Raw genomic sequence first — 18,429 nt, forward strand, 5'->3', positions numbered from 1 at the left:
TAGCTTAGTTCCAGTTCTTTCTGTTTATTCCCCATACTCTTTGCATTTGTGTGTAGACATCTAAGATGTTGAGCAGATTCCCCCACAGTTTTCCCTCTTGTTGCTCCTATGACCCTACTGTAATGTTTTCCTTTCCCCCCCCCTCAAAACATCTCGACTTCAGTTAAGGTCACCTTTTTTTATGCTTGGTGGTGGGCTTTTGTCACCCTCCCCCTTTGAACCTCACATTCCACCACCCCATATTTTGCTTAGGAAAAATATCCTGCAACCAGCCCAAGCCCATTTATATTAGGGGGCATTTTGGTTGTGTGACTCCATATTGTGATATAATACACTCATGTATGATCTTTTAGATAGCCTAGTTAGAAAAAAGCATCTAGGGATTGTACATTACAGACTGATAAAATATGGGGACTTAAAAACTTCAGTTCAGTGTCTGGGTGAAGTTAGTAAGGGACACAGATCCCTGGAAGTGTCCACAAGAAATAAAAGACAAAACAGAAGAGAGCATTAGATCTGTCTAAGAAAATGTCAGGCGTGCTACAGAGGAAATATTAGACACAATGGGCCAAATTCATAGTTGATACAAATCTAGTGATGACAAGGTCTTGGGTGCATGAGGATATCTTTTGGTGGCAGAGAAGCTATGCAGTAGCTAGTTTGTACAATATTTTTAATGGCCATGCTATTTAACTATATGTGGTGATAATGTCATTCTTCTCAATAGGCCTGCAAGCAAATCCCATTTAAAACTCCCAAAGTTAGGCTTCGTACCTTTAATATGAACAGAAATTGAGTTAAGTTCTGCCCTTACCATCTTCCCCCTAAACCACACGCTTTTCCCAGGCATGAATGCTGTCTGGGCTATCCTAATACTGCAAGGTCTTTTTGTTGCACAGTCAAATAAGCAAGTTTAAATTAAAACAGTGCAGCTATTACTTTTGAGAGTGTGCATGGGGGAAAATAAAGCATATATTCATATCAATGTTTATTTTTAAGCATTGATATGAATCGGTCTAAATTATTAAAAATAAAAATCTAAATCTGCCAAGCCTAGTCATTGTTCTAGCAGACATGGAGATTCAAAAAGGTAAACTTTTTATAAACCATTAAAACACAAATTATAAACATCATATATCTAAATATACAAAGTAAATATCCTGGATCAACAAATCAGACCTGTTTTTACTATTCATTTGCTGGTCCACTTGTAACAAGCCTAATTCAAAAGTCTGAGTCACTGGAAATTGACTCCAATGAGTTCACAAGCAGCATTTTTCTTTGCCTGTTTGTAAACTTTGATTATTATCTATGAAAATATTTTTTCCTGTGTGTGTGTCTGTGTGTGTATACAGTGAAATTGACATTTACTGACATTTGATTTTCCAATAAAAATTAAATCCTTCCAAGCCTATTTTTGAATGTAGTAGCCTCCAGGATGACAGGTGGGTGCCTGCACTTCCAGGTGCACTTAGTGATGGGAATCTGGCCCATGTGAAGGCACATGTTATATTTTACAATGTACTGTTATTCCAAATAACACAGTGGTGGAACCCAGTGTAATGGGGGAAAAAAGTCCAGTAATTATGTGCTGCAATTACCTTTTATATGGTAGACTTAGACCACTTATTTCTAGGCATTTTACAATAGCCCTAAATTAGCCATTTTTGTAGTCTCAGCAGTGAATGCTATATAGTTTGACAGCCAGTTATTTCAAAATGCATACAGCCTTTATACTCCTAACTGCAGTTTCTAGAAAAAAGGGAAAACTAATTAGGAGGTGTGATAAAAAAGTCAATGTAATGTGCTTTTTACCTTTCCTCTTTCCCCCTAGGTTAAGCTCTCTGGAGGGAAGGAAGCAGAAAAGAAATTCACATTACTTTCCCTGAATAAACCACAATGAAAGGGAAAGTTTCCTGTAGCTGTTGTACTAATAAGTGTGTGAGCATCCATAATATATTTAAAGGCTTGAAAACATCATTTGCTCGGATGCTTAGTAGTGTTTGGTGGAAGATTTCTTATACAGGAATCAGCGTATGCATTGAATGATAATTTCAAAATACCTGCAAAAATCTAATATTGAGTAATAAGCAGTAGATAGATATATACAGTGTAATTCAGTATAATATGTCAATGCTAATGTTAGTCTCACTGTGCTAATAAACAGGAAGCACCATAGTGCTTTTCTGGTTTCCTCCAGAACTGGGCAAATGTTTTGCCCTCCTTGTTCCTCTGCCTCCAAGGAGGCTGAGTTGGCGCGCGCATGCTCTCTCTCTCTCGCTCTCTCTCTCTATATATGTATATACTAGTTGTGAGAAAGGCCATGATGTTTTAGGTTTATAGATGACTGTTCATTCATCTTGAAGATCCCAAGAAAGGGTGTAAAGCTACCAAAAATGTATTATCTGAATGGATTTAGATATTCATTAAGGATGCTTACAGCAGCCAAAGTCAGACTTACTTACTTAGGGATGGTGCTCATCCCACTTGAAGAACTGGACCTTCCAAGGCTGAGAGAGGTATCTCTTCTCTAGTTAAGGCTGTTACTATGGTGATATTAATTCTTAGTAGGAAGATAGGAATTGCGATAATGGATAAGACTAGTTGTCCATCTAGTCCAGTGTTCTGCACCCAGATACTTCAGGAAAAAGGTGCAAGCCCCACCCTGCGGTAGGCAGGTTTTTTCCTGACTGCTGTAAGATAGTTGTGAAACATAAGAATTTAAAAATTAAACTTTGAAAGGGCAAAACATAAGGGAAACATTAATATTCTGGCAACTGGTGCATTATAGTTTCAAACATTCAAATACCACCTTAAAATAATTCAAAAGCTTCAATGAATATATTGAAGTACAATACATTTTTAAAAATACTAAATAAGTTAGTTGTAACATATATGGGATCAGATAGATCTCATTCTGTTGGGCTGTAAAAATCATAACCAGTATTAGTGATAAATCTATGACTATTAAGGTTAGTTCAGCATTCTGAAATGGCTCGCACTAGAACCTCAGAGTTACAAACATCTCAGGGATGGAGGTTGTTCATAACCCAAAACTATTCATAACTGAGCAAAACATTATGGCTGTTCTTTCAAAAGTTTACAACAGAACATTGATTTAATACAGGTTTGAAACTTTACTATGCAGAAGAAAAATGTTTGCCATCTTAATTTAAATGAAACAAGCTCAGAAAAAATGTCCTTATCTTGTCAAATCTTTGTTTTTCTAATCTTTACCTTTGTTTTTTTTTAGTAGTGTATGTTTAACACAGTACTGTACTGTATTTGTGCGGGTTTTTTTGTCTTTGCTACTGCCTGATAGAGTACTTCTGGTTCCAAATGAGGCATGTGGTTGGCTGGCCAGTTCGTAACTCTGGTGTTTGTAACTCTGAGTTTTTATTGTATTAATATGTTGCTGAGGATAAAACAGGGTTATACACTGGCAGCAGGCTAATGTTAAAGTAGATTTATATATTGCTAAGCAGTAAACAAAGCTTAATTGCCAAAGTAAACAATAAAGAATAAATCATTTTAAATGTCTATCAGTAAATTTAGAGGGTTTAACTACAAAATTAAAAGAAGGAAAATTCTGTAGGAACTTCTAAGAAATTTGTCCCTGATACCCTGTTATTTCAGGTAACACATCCACAAGATTGGATGAGAACCAATGATTCAGAGAAACTTGTTTAACCAAGCATATTTCTCTTTATGCCACTTGAAAAGGAAGAGCATGACTATATTGATAGCTAGATCTTATTTTAAAGGAAGGACTGAAAGATTTAGAAGCTAGAGTTCTATTACTTAAAGAAATGTTATTTGAGGGGAAAATTACTTTGGTCTCTATATATGCACCATATCAAGTGATATTTTTATGAAATTGTTTCCCAAGAACTGCAAGGCCTCCAATGAAGGAGAATTTTCTAACTCAGGGGAGGGGCATGTGAGGAGTGAGATTTTTACAGTGTACTAAACTCCAAACTGGATAGGTCAGATAGAAGAGTCATAAATGACAGAGATGCTAGTTTCAGAGGAACAGCCATGTTAGTCTGTATTCGCAAAAAGAAAAGGAGTACTTGTGGCACCTTAGAGACTAACCAATTTATTTGAGCATGAGCTTTCGTGAGCTACAGCTCACTTCATCAGATGTATACCGTGGAAACTGCAGCAGACTTTATATACACACAGAGAATATGAAACAATACCTCCTCCCACCCCACTGTCCTGCTGGTAATAGCTTATCTAAAGTGATCAACAGGTGGGCCATTTCCAGCACAAATCCAGGTTTTCTCACCCTCCACCCCCCCACACAAATTCACTCTCCTGCTGGTGCTAGCCCATCCAAAGTGACAACTCTTTACATAATCAAGTCGGGCTATTTCCTGCATAGATCCAGGTTTTCTCACATCCCCCCCACCCCCATACACACACAAACTCACTCTCCTGCTGGTAATAGCTCATCTAAACTGACCACTCTCCAAGTTTAAATCCAAGTTAAACCAGAACATCGGGGGGGGGGGGGTAGGAAAAAACAAGAGGAAACAGGCTACCTTGCATAATGACTTAGCCACTCCCAGTCTCTATTTAAGCCTAAATTAATAGTATCCAATTTGCAAATGAATTCCAATTCAGCAGTTTCTCGCTGGAGTCTGGATTTGAAGTTTTTTTGTTTTAAGATAGCGACCTTCATGTCTGTGATTGCGTGACCAGAGAGATTGAAGTGTTCTCCGACTGGTTTATGAATGTTATAATTCTTGACATCTGATTTGTGTCCATTTATTCTTTTACGTAGAGACTGTCCAGTTTGACCAATGTACATGGCAGAGGGGCATTGCTGGCACATGATGGCATATATCACATTGGTGGATGTGCAGGTGAACGAGCCTCTGATAGTGTGGCTGATGTTATTAGGCCCTGTGATGGTGTCCCCTGAATAGATATGTGGGCACAATTGGCAACGGGCTTTGTTGCAAGGATAAGTTCCTGGGTTAGTGGTTCTGTTGTGTGGTATGTGGTTGTTGGTGAGTATTTGCTTCAGGTTGCGGGGCTGTCTGTAGGCAAGGACTGGCCTGTCTCCCAAGACTTGTGAGAGTGTTGGGTCATCCTTTAGGATAGGTTGTAGATCCTTAATAATGCGTTGGAGGGGTTTTAGTTGGGGGCTGAAGGTGACCGCTAGTGGCGTTCTGTTATTTTCTTTGTTAGGCCTGTCCTGTAGTAGGTAACTTCTGGGAACTCTTCTGGCTCTATCAATCTGTTTCTTTACTTCTGCAGGTGGGTATTGTAGTTGTAAGAAAGCTTGACAGAGATCTTGTAGGTGTTTGTCTCTGTCTGAGGGGTTGGAGCAAATGCGGTTGTATCGCAGAGCTTGGCTGTAGACGATGGATCATGTGGTGTGGTCAGGGTGAAAGCTGGAGGCATGCAGGTAGGAATAGCGGTCAGTAGGTTTCCGGTATAGGGTGGTGTTTATGTGGCCATTGTTTATTAGCACTGTAGTGTCCAGGAAGTGGATCTCTTGTGTGGACTGGACCAGGCTGAGGTTGGTGGTGGGATGGAAATTGTTGAAATCATGGTGGAATTCCTCAAGGGCTTCTTTTCCATGGGTCCAGATGATGAAGATGTCATCAATATAGCGCAACTAGAGTAGGGGCTTTAGGGGACGAGAGCTGAGGAAGCGTTGTTCTAAATCAGCCATAAAAATGTTGGCATACTGTGGGGCCATGCGGGTACCCATAGCAGTGCCGCTGATCTGAAGGTATACATTGTCCCCAAATGTGAAATAGTTATGGGTAAGGACAAAGTCACAAAGTTCAGCCACCAGGTTAGCCGTGACATTATCGGGGATAGTGTTCTTGACGGCTTGTAGTCCATCTTTGTGTGGAATGTTGGTGTAGAGGGCTTCTACATCCATAGTAGCCAGGATGGTGTTATCAGGAAGATCACCGATGGATTGAAGTTTCCTCAGGAAGTCAGTGGTGTCTCGAAGGTAGCTGGGAGTGCTGGTAGCGTAGGGCCTGAGGAGGGAGTCTACATAGCCAGACAATCCTGCTGTCAGGGTGCCAATGCCTGAGATTATGGGGCGCCCAGGATTTCCAGGTTTATGGATCTTGGGTAGTAGATAGAATATCCCAGGTCGGGGTTCCAGGGGTGTGTCTGTGCGGATTTGATCTTGTGCTTTTTCAGGAAGTTTCTTGAGCAAATGCTGTAGTTGCTTTTGGTAACTCTCAGTGGGATCATAGGGTAATGGCTTGTAGAAACTCGTGTTGGAGAGCTGCCGAGCAGCCTCTTGTTCATATTCCGACCTATTCATGATGACAACAGCACCTCCTTTGTCAGCCTTTTTGATTATGATGTCAGAGTTGTTTCTGATGCTAGTAAAAAGTTAAATGGTCATTTAAATAATCTGCCATTGAGAGATGTATGAAATCTGAAAATGCAAACAATAGGGAAAATTCATTTACTTCAGCCATGGAATCATAGAAATATAGGTCTGGAAGGGGCCAGCCTCCTCCACTGAGACAGGGCTAAATATTATCTAGACCATCCCTTACAAGTGTTTGTCCATCCTGTGCTTTAAAACTTCCAATGACAGAGATTCCACAGTCTCCCTAGGTAATTTATTTCAGTGCTTAATCACCCTGCCAGGAAGTTTTTCCTATTATCTAACCTAAATCTCTCTTGTTGCAATTTAAGCCTTTTACTTCTTGTCCTGTCCTCAATGGATAAGGAGAACAATTTATCACCCTCTTCTTTATAACAACCTTTTATGTATGTGAAGACTGTTATGTCCCCTTTCAATCTTCTCTTCTGCAGACTAAACAAACCCAGTTTTTTCAATCTTTCCTCATAGGTCATGTTTTCTAGACCTTTAATAATTTTTATTGCTCTCCTCTGGACTTTCTCCAATTTGTCCATGTCTTTCCCGCAATGTGGTGGACACAGCTAGACACAGTACTCCAGGTGAGGCCTTATAAGTGCTGAAGAGAATGGAAGAATTACTTCTTGTGTCTTGCTTACAACACTCTTGCTACTACGTCCCAGAATGATGATAATTTTTTGTAGTATTACATTGTTGACTCATATTTAGTTTGTGATCCACTATAACACCCAGCTCCTTTTTTCCTGTACGTCTTCTTAGGCAGTCATTTCCCATTTTGTATTTGTACAATTGAGTATTCCTTCCTAAGTTATTCTAAATGTAGTACTTTGCATTTGTCCTTACTGAATTTCATCCTATTTATGTCAGACCACTTCTCCAGTGTGTAAAGATAATTTTGAATTCTAATCCTGTCCACCAAAGCTCTTGCATCCCCTCCCATCTTGGTATCATCCACAAACTTTATAAGTGTGTTCTCTATCCCATTATCCAAATCATCTCTGAAGATATTGAATAGGACCAGACCCAGGACAAAGCACTTCAGGACCCCACTCGATATACCCTTCTAACTTGACTGTGAACCATTGATAATTACTCTGAGTACAGTTTTCCAACCAGTTGTGCATCCACCTTATAGTAGGTTTGTCTAGGCTATATTTCCCTCGTTTGCTTATGAGAAGGTCATGTGAGATAGTACCAAAAGTCTTACAAAAGTCAAAATATATCATATATGCAACTTCCTCCCCCCCATCCATAAGGCTTGTTACCCTGTCAAAGACGGATATGAGGTTGATGTGACATGATTGATTCTTGACAAATCCATGTTGACTGTTATTCATCACCATATTATCTTCTAGGTGCTTACAATTATCCTTACCAGCTTGACTCTAGATATCTGTAATGAAGTTTAGAACAATCTCACTTCATTTCTATCACCATCATCATCTTTTATAGCACTGAGCTTATCTCAGATGATGGGAGGCAATATTTTGGGGAATTTAAAGAATGAGATGTGGCTGCTATTAGGTCAATGAACCAGATATTTTTGGAGTGAAGCATTTATGGTGAGGTCAAGCCTAGTATAATAGTCCCTCTCAAATTTTATAAATATTTGCAATTATGCAACCCATTTAGGCAGAACTAATACAATAAATAGACCTCTCACCTGGTTTGAGACAACCAAACAGAGAAATAAGGAAGCATTCATTTCTAACATATGCAAATTATTAGTTGAGATTGATATGAAACCATATACAAATATTATGAATAGGTGGAATAAAAGTATTAATAGGAAAATTCCACTTAATGAGTAGCTGCAACTATAGAAAAGAGATCACTTTTGTTTATAATACTACTATGGAAAATGAGTTCAAAATTCTTTATTGGTGGTATTTGATTTCAGTAAAATTTAAGCACATTTTCAAAGCAGGATCAGATCAATTCAGGAGGAGAAAGAAATTTTATCCATGTACAATAGATATGCCCTTTTATCAATAGCTACTAGTCCAAATTTAGAGCACTAATTTGAGACTAATTACTAAATATAACATTCCAGTTGATCCAGGCAATGTTATTATCAGGCTTCCTTATGAAGAGTATTTATCAGAACAGTAGCTTGATAGCGTACAGCAAAGTGGGTCTTGACTCAGGACATCCATCTACTATTTTAGCATGATGAACTAGCCATGGATTTCCCAGTCTTGGAAGAATTCACTCATCGTATTGAGATAAGGCAAGGAAGATTTAAAAACATGATAAATAATTAGACATGTGGATGTCTTTTATTACATATTAAGTGAAAGGAAAATCAGTAAAAACTTCAGTCTGTGCTGACTTCCTTTGATTATTGAGTTCAGTCTCGGAGGTCAAAATTATTATTGTTGTTGTTACTATTATTTGTATTATCTTAGTGCCTAGGAGCCCACTCGTGGACCAGGACCCCATAGTGCTAGGCGCTGTACACATACATAACAAAATGATGGTCCTCGCCCCAAGGATCTTACAATCTAAATATAAGACAAGAGACAACAGATGGAGACAGACAGATGGGAGTGCAAGGAAACAATGAGACAGTATTGGTGACAGGTAGTGGGGTGAAATCCTGGGTCCATTGAAGTCAGTGAGAGTTTTGCCTATGATTTCAATAGGGCCAGGATTTTCACCTCTGTTTTCTTAAATGGAGCATAAATTTGAAAGATGTGTGTGGGGAAAGGGACTATTTTATCTGCTAAAAACAAAAGGATGGAGGAGAAAGATTTCATTATATTACTGTCAAATATACTAACTCTTTAAAGCCTACTGTGCCTGGTTGTATGCAAATTTGACCACATAAATATACACAATGCAAACAACAACTATTTTGTACTTGTCTGCACTGTTGCCAAAAAATGCCTCAAAAATATGTACCAATTCTATGTCATGGAAAAAATTAAAATAAATTGAAAACAAACCCCAACCCTTTATTTTTACTGATTTTAATATGCTAGGATTTAGTGCCATTAAAGTCTAGCTTTATGTGGGAAACAATGTTATCACAAAAGCCTTAAATCAGGATATATTGTAATGTAAAGGATTGCTTTAAGTAGATTAAATTGGGTCTAAATAAAAATCTTTAGCTCAAAATATTTCCCATAGCAGAGAGAGTTGAGAAGCTGTATGATTGAAAGGACAAAGAAGGGTTTAATTATTGCAACACTCACTGGGCTGTGTAGCATTTTCATTATTAGGAGTTTTATAAACGGCCTAAAAATGTTCACTTCAGGCTGTACCAAGGCATGACCTAAGGGCAAGTACTTTTGAAAATGGCTTTTATTAAGAAAAAAATCTGGTTTGCACTTTAATTTAGATAGAAGCAATAAATGGCTAAGTTGCTTTATGCTAAGTATGTTTGTTTGTACACTGCTGATCTTTTTTTGAGGATTTTTTCTAAAAAGGAAATGTGTTGCTTAAATTCTTTTGGCAACAGTACAATACAAACAATAACTTTTTACTTTGTACTTAAATCCTTTCTCCCAGGCCAGCCCTAACACTTATGGGAAAAGCTTCTAGTCAAAATCCATAAAGGGACTCCTGTATTTTCCTTCAAGCCCTCATAACTCACCTCTTCCATAGTGTATACAGGATACTGCAATCTGATAACACAGATGAGTTTTGGTTACTGCTCCCAACTTGTCTAAGAATTGGGTACATCTTGTTGTTTTGTCACTCTGTCTTCTCCAACTCCCACTCCAGCTCATTTGTTTGTCGTATGTACCTGTTATATTGTTTAGGTGGTACATTCTGTGGGGCGGGGAATGTAATATGGTATATGTTTGTACAGTGCCTAGCACAAGGCACCAACTTAGTTGGCTTCTAGGTGTCACCATAATATAAATATTAAATAATAATCAATACATAATAAATTGCAATGACTCCATATCTTGAATACATTTCTGCGGTATTATGTTATAAATCAAATAATGGTTCAGAACGAATTGTGTTAATTAGTACAAATATCTACTTTAAAATGCATATAAAAAGTGATTTATATGGTACAGTAAAAGTGCTTTTAAAATTGCTTAAATATAAATTTACATAATAAACCAAAATGACTGTGTATCAATCAACTCAATATTCTAAATTTCTTTTTTAAAGTCCCTAAACCAAGCCTGTATCTAAGCAGAAATATATATTTAACAGGAAGCTTTCTGTTCAGCCAAGGAAAAGGACAATCTGGTAGTAAAATGAGCTCTTGATAGCCTAAAATATTATTCTTTGGAGAGAAAATTGTATTGATGATAGAGCTTTTCAGTTATTCAGCGAAATGCAAGACTAACTCTATCAATTTACCCGATAACTTGTCTTATAATCCATTCTCTGTGCAATCAAGCACAAGTAATTCAAGCCAAGGATAAAATCTGTATTCTTTCCCATGTTTTAGTAGTCGTGCAGGCTTGGAAAACTGTGTTTATTTAATGTGCTCAGGCCTGCCTATATCAGGCAAGGTCACTAGGCTGATGAGCTGTAACAACTCTTTTGTTATGTTATGTATGAGAATTCCAGGGGGTCTCCAAACAATCCTTATATGTTGCAATACTGCTGTGCTGCCGTAGTGGAGTAAGTTAAAGATCTAGTTTCAGCCCTACCTCTGAATCCTCTGATTTTCTGGATCTAAACTGTGCTTTTAATGGCATTAGAAGATGGGAAGGGAGGTTATCTGTGGGGTTTAACAGTCCATGAACACTAGGTTAAAGTATCATATAAAGAATTATGGATTGTGTTGACTTTGCTAAAAAAGAGACATCTATAATGGTTGCATAAACTTTTTTTTAACTACTAAAGATTTATTTTTTTTAAAAAAGAAAACAGGCAAAAAAGTAGAAACTTTTCTGTTTATAATATTCAATAAATATTATATGGGATGTTATGGTATGCCAAGTAAAAGCTTGTTACATCATTATTTGTAGTGGAAAGCTATTCAGTTTTTATCTGTTTATTGCTAGGTAGTAGTGGAGTATTTGTGATAGTAGTAATGGAGATATTGTAATGGATATGAAGTACTTGTGGCACCTTAGAGACTAACCAATTTATTTGAGCATGAGCTTTCGTGAGCTACAGCTCACTTCATCGGATGCAGTTTCCACGGTATGCATCCGATGAAGTGAGCTGTAGCTCACGAAAGCTCATGCTCAAATAAATTGGTTAGTCTCTAAGGTGCCACAAGTACTCCTTTTCTTTTTGCGAATACAGACTAACACGGCTGTTCCTCTGAAACCTGTAATGGATATGTTGTTTTCCCTGAGAAAATGCACTGTGATTGCAAGTCAAGGTTCCCCCGCATGGAGAGAGTCAATACACTTTTTAGCTTAAACAGAAAGAAAAATACATATCAGTGGGAAGCTTAACACTTTTAATACATGGGACTTTTAACACAGAGCAGAAACTGGGAAGGGCACCCCAACGCTCACTATCCCCGCTCAACCACCTCTTAATTATGGAACCTTGATGGCTTTATTATAATTTCCCTGGCAAACTGTTACCCTCCACTTCCTGCGAGTAGATGATGACAAAATGAAGATATGCATTACTTTTTGGAATGGTACACAATAAGTTACTAAATCTTTACTCCTTTTGCATATCCTTGAATTGTACTTGCAAGCTGTGTGTGTGCAAAAGTGCATGCACATTTTTAAAAAGTAGGCCTTAATCACTAGAGATGGGCAAATCTCCAAAGATTTGGGGTTTAGAAGCTTATGTGAATCTTTTGGTTCTGCAAAAAGGATCCTGAAATCTTTTCAACCTGGCCTTCTCATGAGATTTGCCTAACTCTCTTTCCTTTTAGGGTTAGAAAAACCTTGAGTTCTTTTCTGGTACTTTTGTCTCCAGTCCTGATATGGGCATGAAAAAATAAAAATTTAACCAAACTTTTCAAAACACCCCAAAAACTTTATTTCAAGGGAAAGTTCAGGCTAGTCCTAATTATATCCAAAGAAATTTGTGAATCTGTAGTTGCTAAATTAAATGTTTACCAATGTACTTTCAAAGCCAAAGTGTAAGCATACTTCCTTCACGTATTAAATGAGCATGTTCTGGCAATGTTGGCACACATCAATGCTTGTTATATGTAAGACTCTGTTTGTGCATAACAGTTTTTAAGAAAGAAAAGGCAAATAACTAATTCAAATATGCATTGCTATATGGTCTGTCTCCCTCAAACTCTCACAAATAGGTCTGGCAGCATCCCATAAATATCCACCGTCATACCTAACTGATGGAGCCACTATATTTTTTGTATCATTGCTGGGATTCAAGTACTTTTCCACGAAGTGGTCTGTTTGGTAAGGATGAGACCACACTAGCTAACCGGTGGTGTGGGCCATATGTTCCTTTCCAGCAAATAAGTTTGCAGAGGAACAAATTAATTCAAATAATTTTGCAGCATTACCACATTCTCCTTCTGGAACCATGCAATATGAAGCAGGTGAGCAAGGGGCAGGGCGATAATTAGTTTTTACAAACAGAATTAATGAATCCCTCTTTCTGACGTGGAACTTAGTTCAAGGAGGAGGGGAAATATGTCCCATGTAGTGATTATTCCCTGGCTCTTCCCACGCTCCGGCTACATGTTCCTTTACCATGTGGCCTGGAGATAGTTGTGGAGGAAACAAAAGCAACTAAACAGGGGAAGAAAAAACTTGAATAGCTGCCTCTTCCCTCTGACACCTTAGAGACTAACAAATTTATTTGGGCATAAGCTTTCGTGGGCTAAAACCCACTTCATCAGATGCATGGAGTGGAAAATACAGAGGCAGGAATAAATACACAGCACATGAAAAGATGGGAGTTGCCTTACCAAGTGGGGGGAGTCAGTGCTAACGAGCCAATTCAATTAAGGTGGAAGTGGGCTGTTCTCAACAGTTGACAAGAAGGGGCAAATACCAAGGGAGGGGGGAAAATCACTTTTGTAGTGCTAATGAGGCCAATGTAATCAAGGTGGCCCATTTCAAACAGTTGACAAGAAGGTGTGAGTATCAGAAGGGGGAAATTAGTTTTTGTAGTGACCCATCCACTCCCAGTCTTTTTTCAGGCCTAATTTGATGGTGTCCAGTTTGCAAATTAATTCCAGTTCTGCAGTTTCTCATTGGAGTCTGTTTTTGAGGGTTTTTTTCTTGAAGAATTGCCACTTTTAAGTCTGTTATTGAGTATCCAGGGAGATTGAAGTGTTCTCCTACTGATTTTTGAATGTTATACTTCTTGATGTCTGATTTGTGACCATTTATTCTTTTGCATAGAGACTGACCAGTTTGGCCAATGTACATGGCAGAGGGGCACTGTTGGCACATGATGGCATGTATCACATTGGTAGATGTGCAGGTGAACGAGCCCCTGATGGTGTGGCTGATGTGGTTAGGTCCTATGATGATGTCCCTTGAATAGATATGCAGATAGAGTTGGCAACGGGGTCTGTTGCAGGGATTGGTTCCTGGGTTAATGTTTATGTTGTGTGGTATGTAGTTGCTGGTGAGATGGGTCACTACAAAAACTAATTTCGCCCTGCTGATACTCACACCTTCTTGTCAACTGTTTGAAATGGGCCACCTTGATTACATTGGCCTCATTAGCACTACAAATGTGATTTTCCCCCCTCCCTTGGTATTTGCCCCTTCTTGTCAACTGTTGAGAACAGCCCACTTCCACCTTAAATGAATTGGCTCGTTACCACTGACCCCCCCACTTGGTAAGGCAACTCCCATCTTTTCATGTGCTGTGTATTTATACCTGCCTCTGTATTTTCCACTCCATGCATCTGATGAAGTGGGTTTTAGCCTACAAATGCTTATGCCCAAATAAATTTATTAGTCTCTAAGAGGCCACAAAGACTCCTCGTTGTTTTTGCTGATACAGACTAACACGGCTACCGCTCTGAAACGTCTTCCCTCTGAGTGATCCTACCGTAGCTCTTCCCATTGTTTTGTTCCTCTGTGCATCATGCAGTGTAGGGGGAGTATGGGGTCAAGGATGTATCTCCCAGGAGTACTTCTCTTGGTGCAGGTGCACCTGGAATATGATGGCATCCAAGTGGAAAGCCCCTGTATATTTGGTGGAAGGCTTAAATATCCACCCTGTCATATGGCTGAAAGAGATTACAATTGTGACACCATCAGGTATTCCATGGGCTCAGTTTTTGTAGGTACAGGTCTGATGAGATCATTTAAATGTATAAAAGTGTTTTGGGGTGATGGATTCTGACATCCTTAGGTCTTGTCTGGGGCATTCTGCTGGTCTTGGTGCAGTTAATGAGATTCCGTCACATTCTGGGTAACTATACTGTACAATAAGCCCACAGCCTTCTAGTTTTCACTATTTAACATTATTATTTATTATTATTTTTACAAGACTGTCTCAAAAAGAATTTGGGTATCTGATATTTGCTGAATCAGATGGCAGCAGCGTTCGTGAGATTATGTATTGAGAACGATATTGAGGGGTTCTAGTGCTCCCATATTAAAATCACATTATTCCCCTTTTTATAATCAAGGGAGAGATTTTTAAAGGCACAGGGACAAAAGTGAGGTACCTAATTCCCACTGAAAAGCAGTGGGAGTTGGGCCCCTCAATCCCCTTTGTGCCTTTGAAAATCTTTCCCCATTAGAGAATCACAGAAATGTAGGGCTGGAAGGGACCTTGGGAGGTCATCTAATCCAGTTCCCTATGTTGAAGCAGGACTAAGTATACTCTTGATGGTGGCAGCACTGACAATTTTTCTTAAAATTCTTAATTAACTTTAGGAAAAACAAATAAACATGCACATATACATGTCCAAATCATTGTAATTTTTTATGTAGGGGGTTATTTCAGACTCAGTAATAAAAATAATTTGCAGTTGTCTCTATTCTTTATTGGACCTAAACAGAATAGAAACACAAATAAGGCACTTTGCATGTTCTTGTCTTTTTGTTGTTTCTTTTGCTTTTTTGGTTGAACTTTTTTTTCTTCCAAGACTTGCTAGCTGGTAAGTCTTCTGCTGTGAAAAGTGATATTTGTATGTTTGTTAATATCACTTTTCACAGCAGGCTTACTCAGCCCCGGCAAGCCCTGGGATAAATTTAAGTCCTGAATGGGAGGTGGGCAGGGAGGCAGCGCCCAGGGACGATGGCAGGGGTGGTGAGCATGGGGCTGGAGCCTGGAACCAGAGCCTGCCGCCACGTGGACGGAGCCCGAAGCCCCGTGGCCGAAGCCTGCCTCCCCTGCACCTGGGAAAGTGGGGAATTCACCAGCTGCCTGCACCTCCACAGAGTTTTTCTCTCTGGAGGGGGGCAAGGCCCAACCGCTTTGCCACTGCTTTGCACCCCGCCCCCTCCATCACAGCCCAGATGGCTGTGTCCGCAAGGAAAGGCCCTGGTGCCTGCATGTGAGAAACACTGACCTAGACCATCCCTGACAGGTGTTTGTTTAACCTTTTGTTAAAAATCTCCAATGACAAGGTTTCCACAAGTTCCCTTGGAAACCTATTTCAGTACTTAACTATCCTTATAGCTAGCAAGATGTTCCTAAACTTTGTACTGAAGTTGAATTGTCCTTTAACTTCAAATTTGTAATATTGTAAGTTCTTTACAAAATCTTAGAGCTGTCAGTAGTGACTACTTCATTGGCATAAATGTTTAGCTGATGTTTCATTCCTGCTTCATGATGTGAATTCCTGGATTTGATATTCAAAGGTGAAATGGAAAACAAAGTTTTTGCCTGTGCTCTTTCCAATTTCTTTACTCCTTCCCAATGTGTAATGACTGTCTCAAGTTTCTTTTTAAAAGTGCTTTTTGTTTTTGTCTTCTGTTTAGAAATATCAGGAATATCAAATTTTGACTTCCCTCTTTTTTGCTGGAGAACTCTCCGGAGTTCTGGAAAGTTAGTTCACAACATGAGATGTAAGACCATATGTTTGTTGGAAGTTTATATAAAATAGATTTGAACAAAAATGAACAACAACAAAAAAAGCAGTTTAAACAGCCTCACTCAACATTCTCTTCCCCTTCAACTAGAAACTGCTGAAGTAGGAAGATGCAGCTAAAGTTTTATTCTATTCTGCTCTCATAATCCCAAAAATTCTCTAGTAAGTCCGCAACAAACTGAGAGTTTAACTTTAGACCTGTTATTTTGAATGTCAGAAACAAGCAGAAACTCTCCCTCCTACCTTCCTCCTTATTTTTTATTTGAGTAACATCTCCTTCATCATAAAGAAGCAATGAAGAGCACACACACTTTGTTTTTGCTTTGCTGTTCACCTTTCTAATGGTTCTTTTTTTGTCAGTATCAGAAGAGGTTGTTCCTTTAGGCCCCAATCTTGTGGATAACTTTCTGTGCACGTCTAGTCCCATGAGTCATATGTGTAAGTGCTTGTGGGATTTGAACTTCTGTTTCCAAATCAGTTTAAGATATTTTATCTAGACGTGGTTCTGTTTGCTGCCTTTGCTGCAGCTCAACCATACACTGGAGCATACTGGTTTGGTCCTGCAGCAGCCTCAGCATTGAATCCTGCCTCCTCTCATCACGCTGCCGCCACCTTTGAGCTTCAGCCCTGTCTTCAGCCCGCCACTTACTCTCTTCAGCCCGCCACTTACTCTCTTCAGCCCTCCACCTCTCCTCCCGGTCATTTTGTGCTTTCCTGCACTCTGACATTATTTGCCTCCACGCATTCGTCTGTGCTCTGTCAGTGTGGGAGGACAGCATGAGCTCGGAGAACATTTCATCGCGAGTGCGTTTTTTTTTCTTTCTAAGCTTCACTAGCCTCTGGGAAGGAGAAGATCCTGTGATCATTGAAACACATGCAGCTGGTGGAGAAAAAAAAAGGGACAGCGGTATTTAAAAAGACACATTTTATAAAACAGTCGCTACACTCTTTCAGGGTAAACCTTGCTGTTAACATTACATACATAGCACATGTGCTTTCGTTACAAGGTCGCATTTTGCCTCCTCCCACCGCGTGAACGGATTTTGGTTGAATGCCAGCAAACATACACTGCAATGCTTTGTTCTACAGTGATTCCCGAGTACGTGTTACTGGCCTGGAGTGGTAAAGTGTCCTACCATGAAGGACGAAATAAGGCTGCCCTCCCCAGAAACCTTTTGCAAAGGCAGAACCGCAAATGCCAGGGCAAAGTAATCCTTTCACATGCTTGCTTTTAAACCATGTATAGCATTTTAAAAGGTACACTCACCAGAGGTCCCTTCTCCGCCTGCTGAGTCCAGGAGGCAGCCTTGGGTGGGTTCGGGGGGTACTGGCTCCAGGTCTAGGGTGAGAAACAGTTCCTGGCTGTCGGGAAAACCGGTTTCTCCGCTTGCTTGCTGTGAGCTATCTACAACCTCCTCCTCATCATCATCTTCGTCCCCAAAACCTACTTCCGTATTGCCTCCATCTCCATTGAAGGAGTCAAACAACACGGCTGGGGTAGTGGTGGCTGAACCCCCTAAAATGGCATGCAGCTCATCATAGAAGCGGCATGTTTGGGGCTCTGACCCAGAGTGGCTGTTCGCCTCTCTGGTTTTCTGGTAGGCTTGCCTCAGCTCCTTAAGTTTCACGCGGCACTGCTTCGGGTCCCTGTTATGGCCTCTGTCCTTCATGCCCTGGGAGATTTTCACAAAGGTTTTGGCATTTCGAAAACTGGAACGGAGTTCTGATAGCACGGATTCCTCTCCCCAAACAGCGATCAGATCCCGTACCTCCCGTTCGGTCCATGCTGGAGCTCTTTTGCGATTCTGGGACTCCATCATGGTCACCTGTGCTGATGAGCTCTGCATGGTCACCTGCAGCTTGCCACGCTGGCCAAACAGGAAATGAGATTCAAAAGTTCGCGGTTCTTTTCCTGTCTACCTGGCCAGTGCATCTGAGTTGAGAGTGCTGTCCAGAGCGGTCATAATGGAGCACTCTGGGATAGCTCCCGGAGGCCAATACCATCGAATTGTGTCCACAGTACCCCAAATTCGAGCCGGCAACGTCGATTTAAGCGCTAATCCACTTGTCAGGGGTGGAGTAAGGAAATCGATTTTAAGAGCCCTTTAAGTCGAAATAAAGGGCTTCATTG

General features: G+C 39.8%; 2 protein-coding genes across 3 annotated transcripts in view; one reads left to right on the top strand and one right to left on the bottom strand.

Annotated features, from left to right (window-relative positions):
- Positions 1–18,429, top strand: part of SLC35F3 (solute carrier family 35 member F3) — a 285,448-nt gene that overhangs the window by 24,215 nt on the left and 242,804 nt on the right. The gene's annotated exons all lie outside the window — the stretch shown is intronic.
- LOC142071364 (uncharacterized) lies at positions 16,778–18,215 on the bottom strand. The gene is made up of 2 exons (XM_075126172.1): positions 17,566–18,215; positions 16,778–17,178 (listed from the first exon to the last, which is right to left on the bottom strand). Exons 1-2 carry the CDS (start codon positions 18,143–18,145, stop codon positions 16,778–16,780), a joined length of 981 nt encoding a protein of 326 aa, XP_074982273.1. The 5' UTR covers positions 18,146–18,215.

Source organism: Caretta caretta, chromosome 3 (assembly GCF_965140235.1).
Source record: "Caretta caretta isolate rCarCar2 chromosome 3, rCarCar1.hap1, whole genome shotgun sequence".
NCBI lineage: Eukaryota > Metazoa > Chordata > Testudines > Cheloniidae > Caretta > Caretta caretta.

What these genes read in the sequence shown, in the direction of transcription:
- LOC142071364 (XM_075126172.1), bottom strand. Translation starts at nt 18,145, where the DNA reads ATGCAGAGCTCATCAGCACAGGTGACCATGATGGAGTCCCAGAATCGC. An exon ending in AGGCGGAGAAGGGACCTCTG is followed by an intron (nt 17,179 to 17,565) that starts GTGAGTGTACCT and finishes TTTCTCCACCAG; the next exon opens with CTGCATGTGTTTCAATGATC.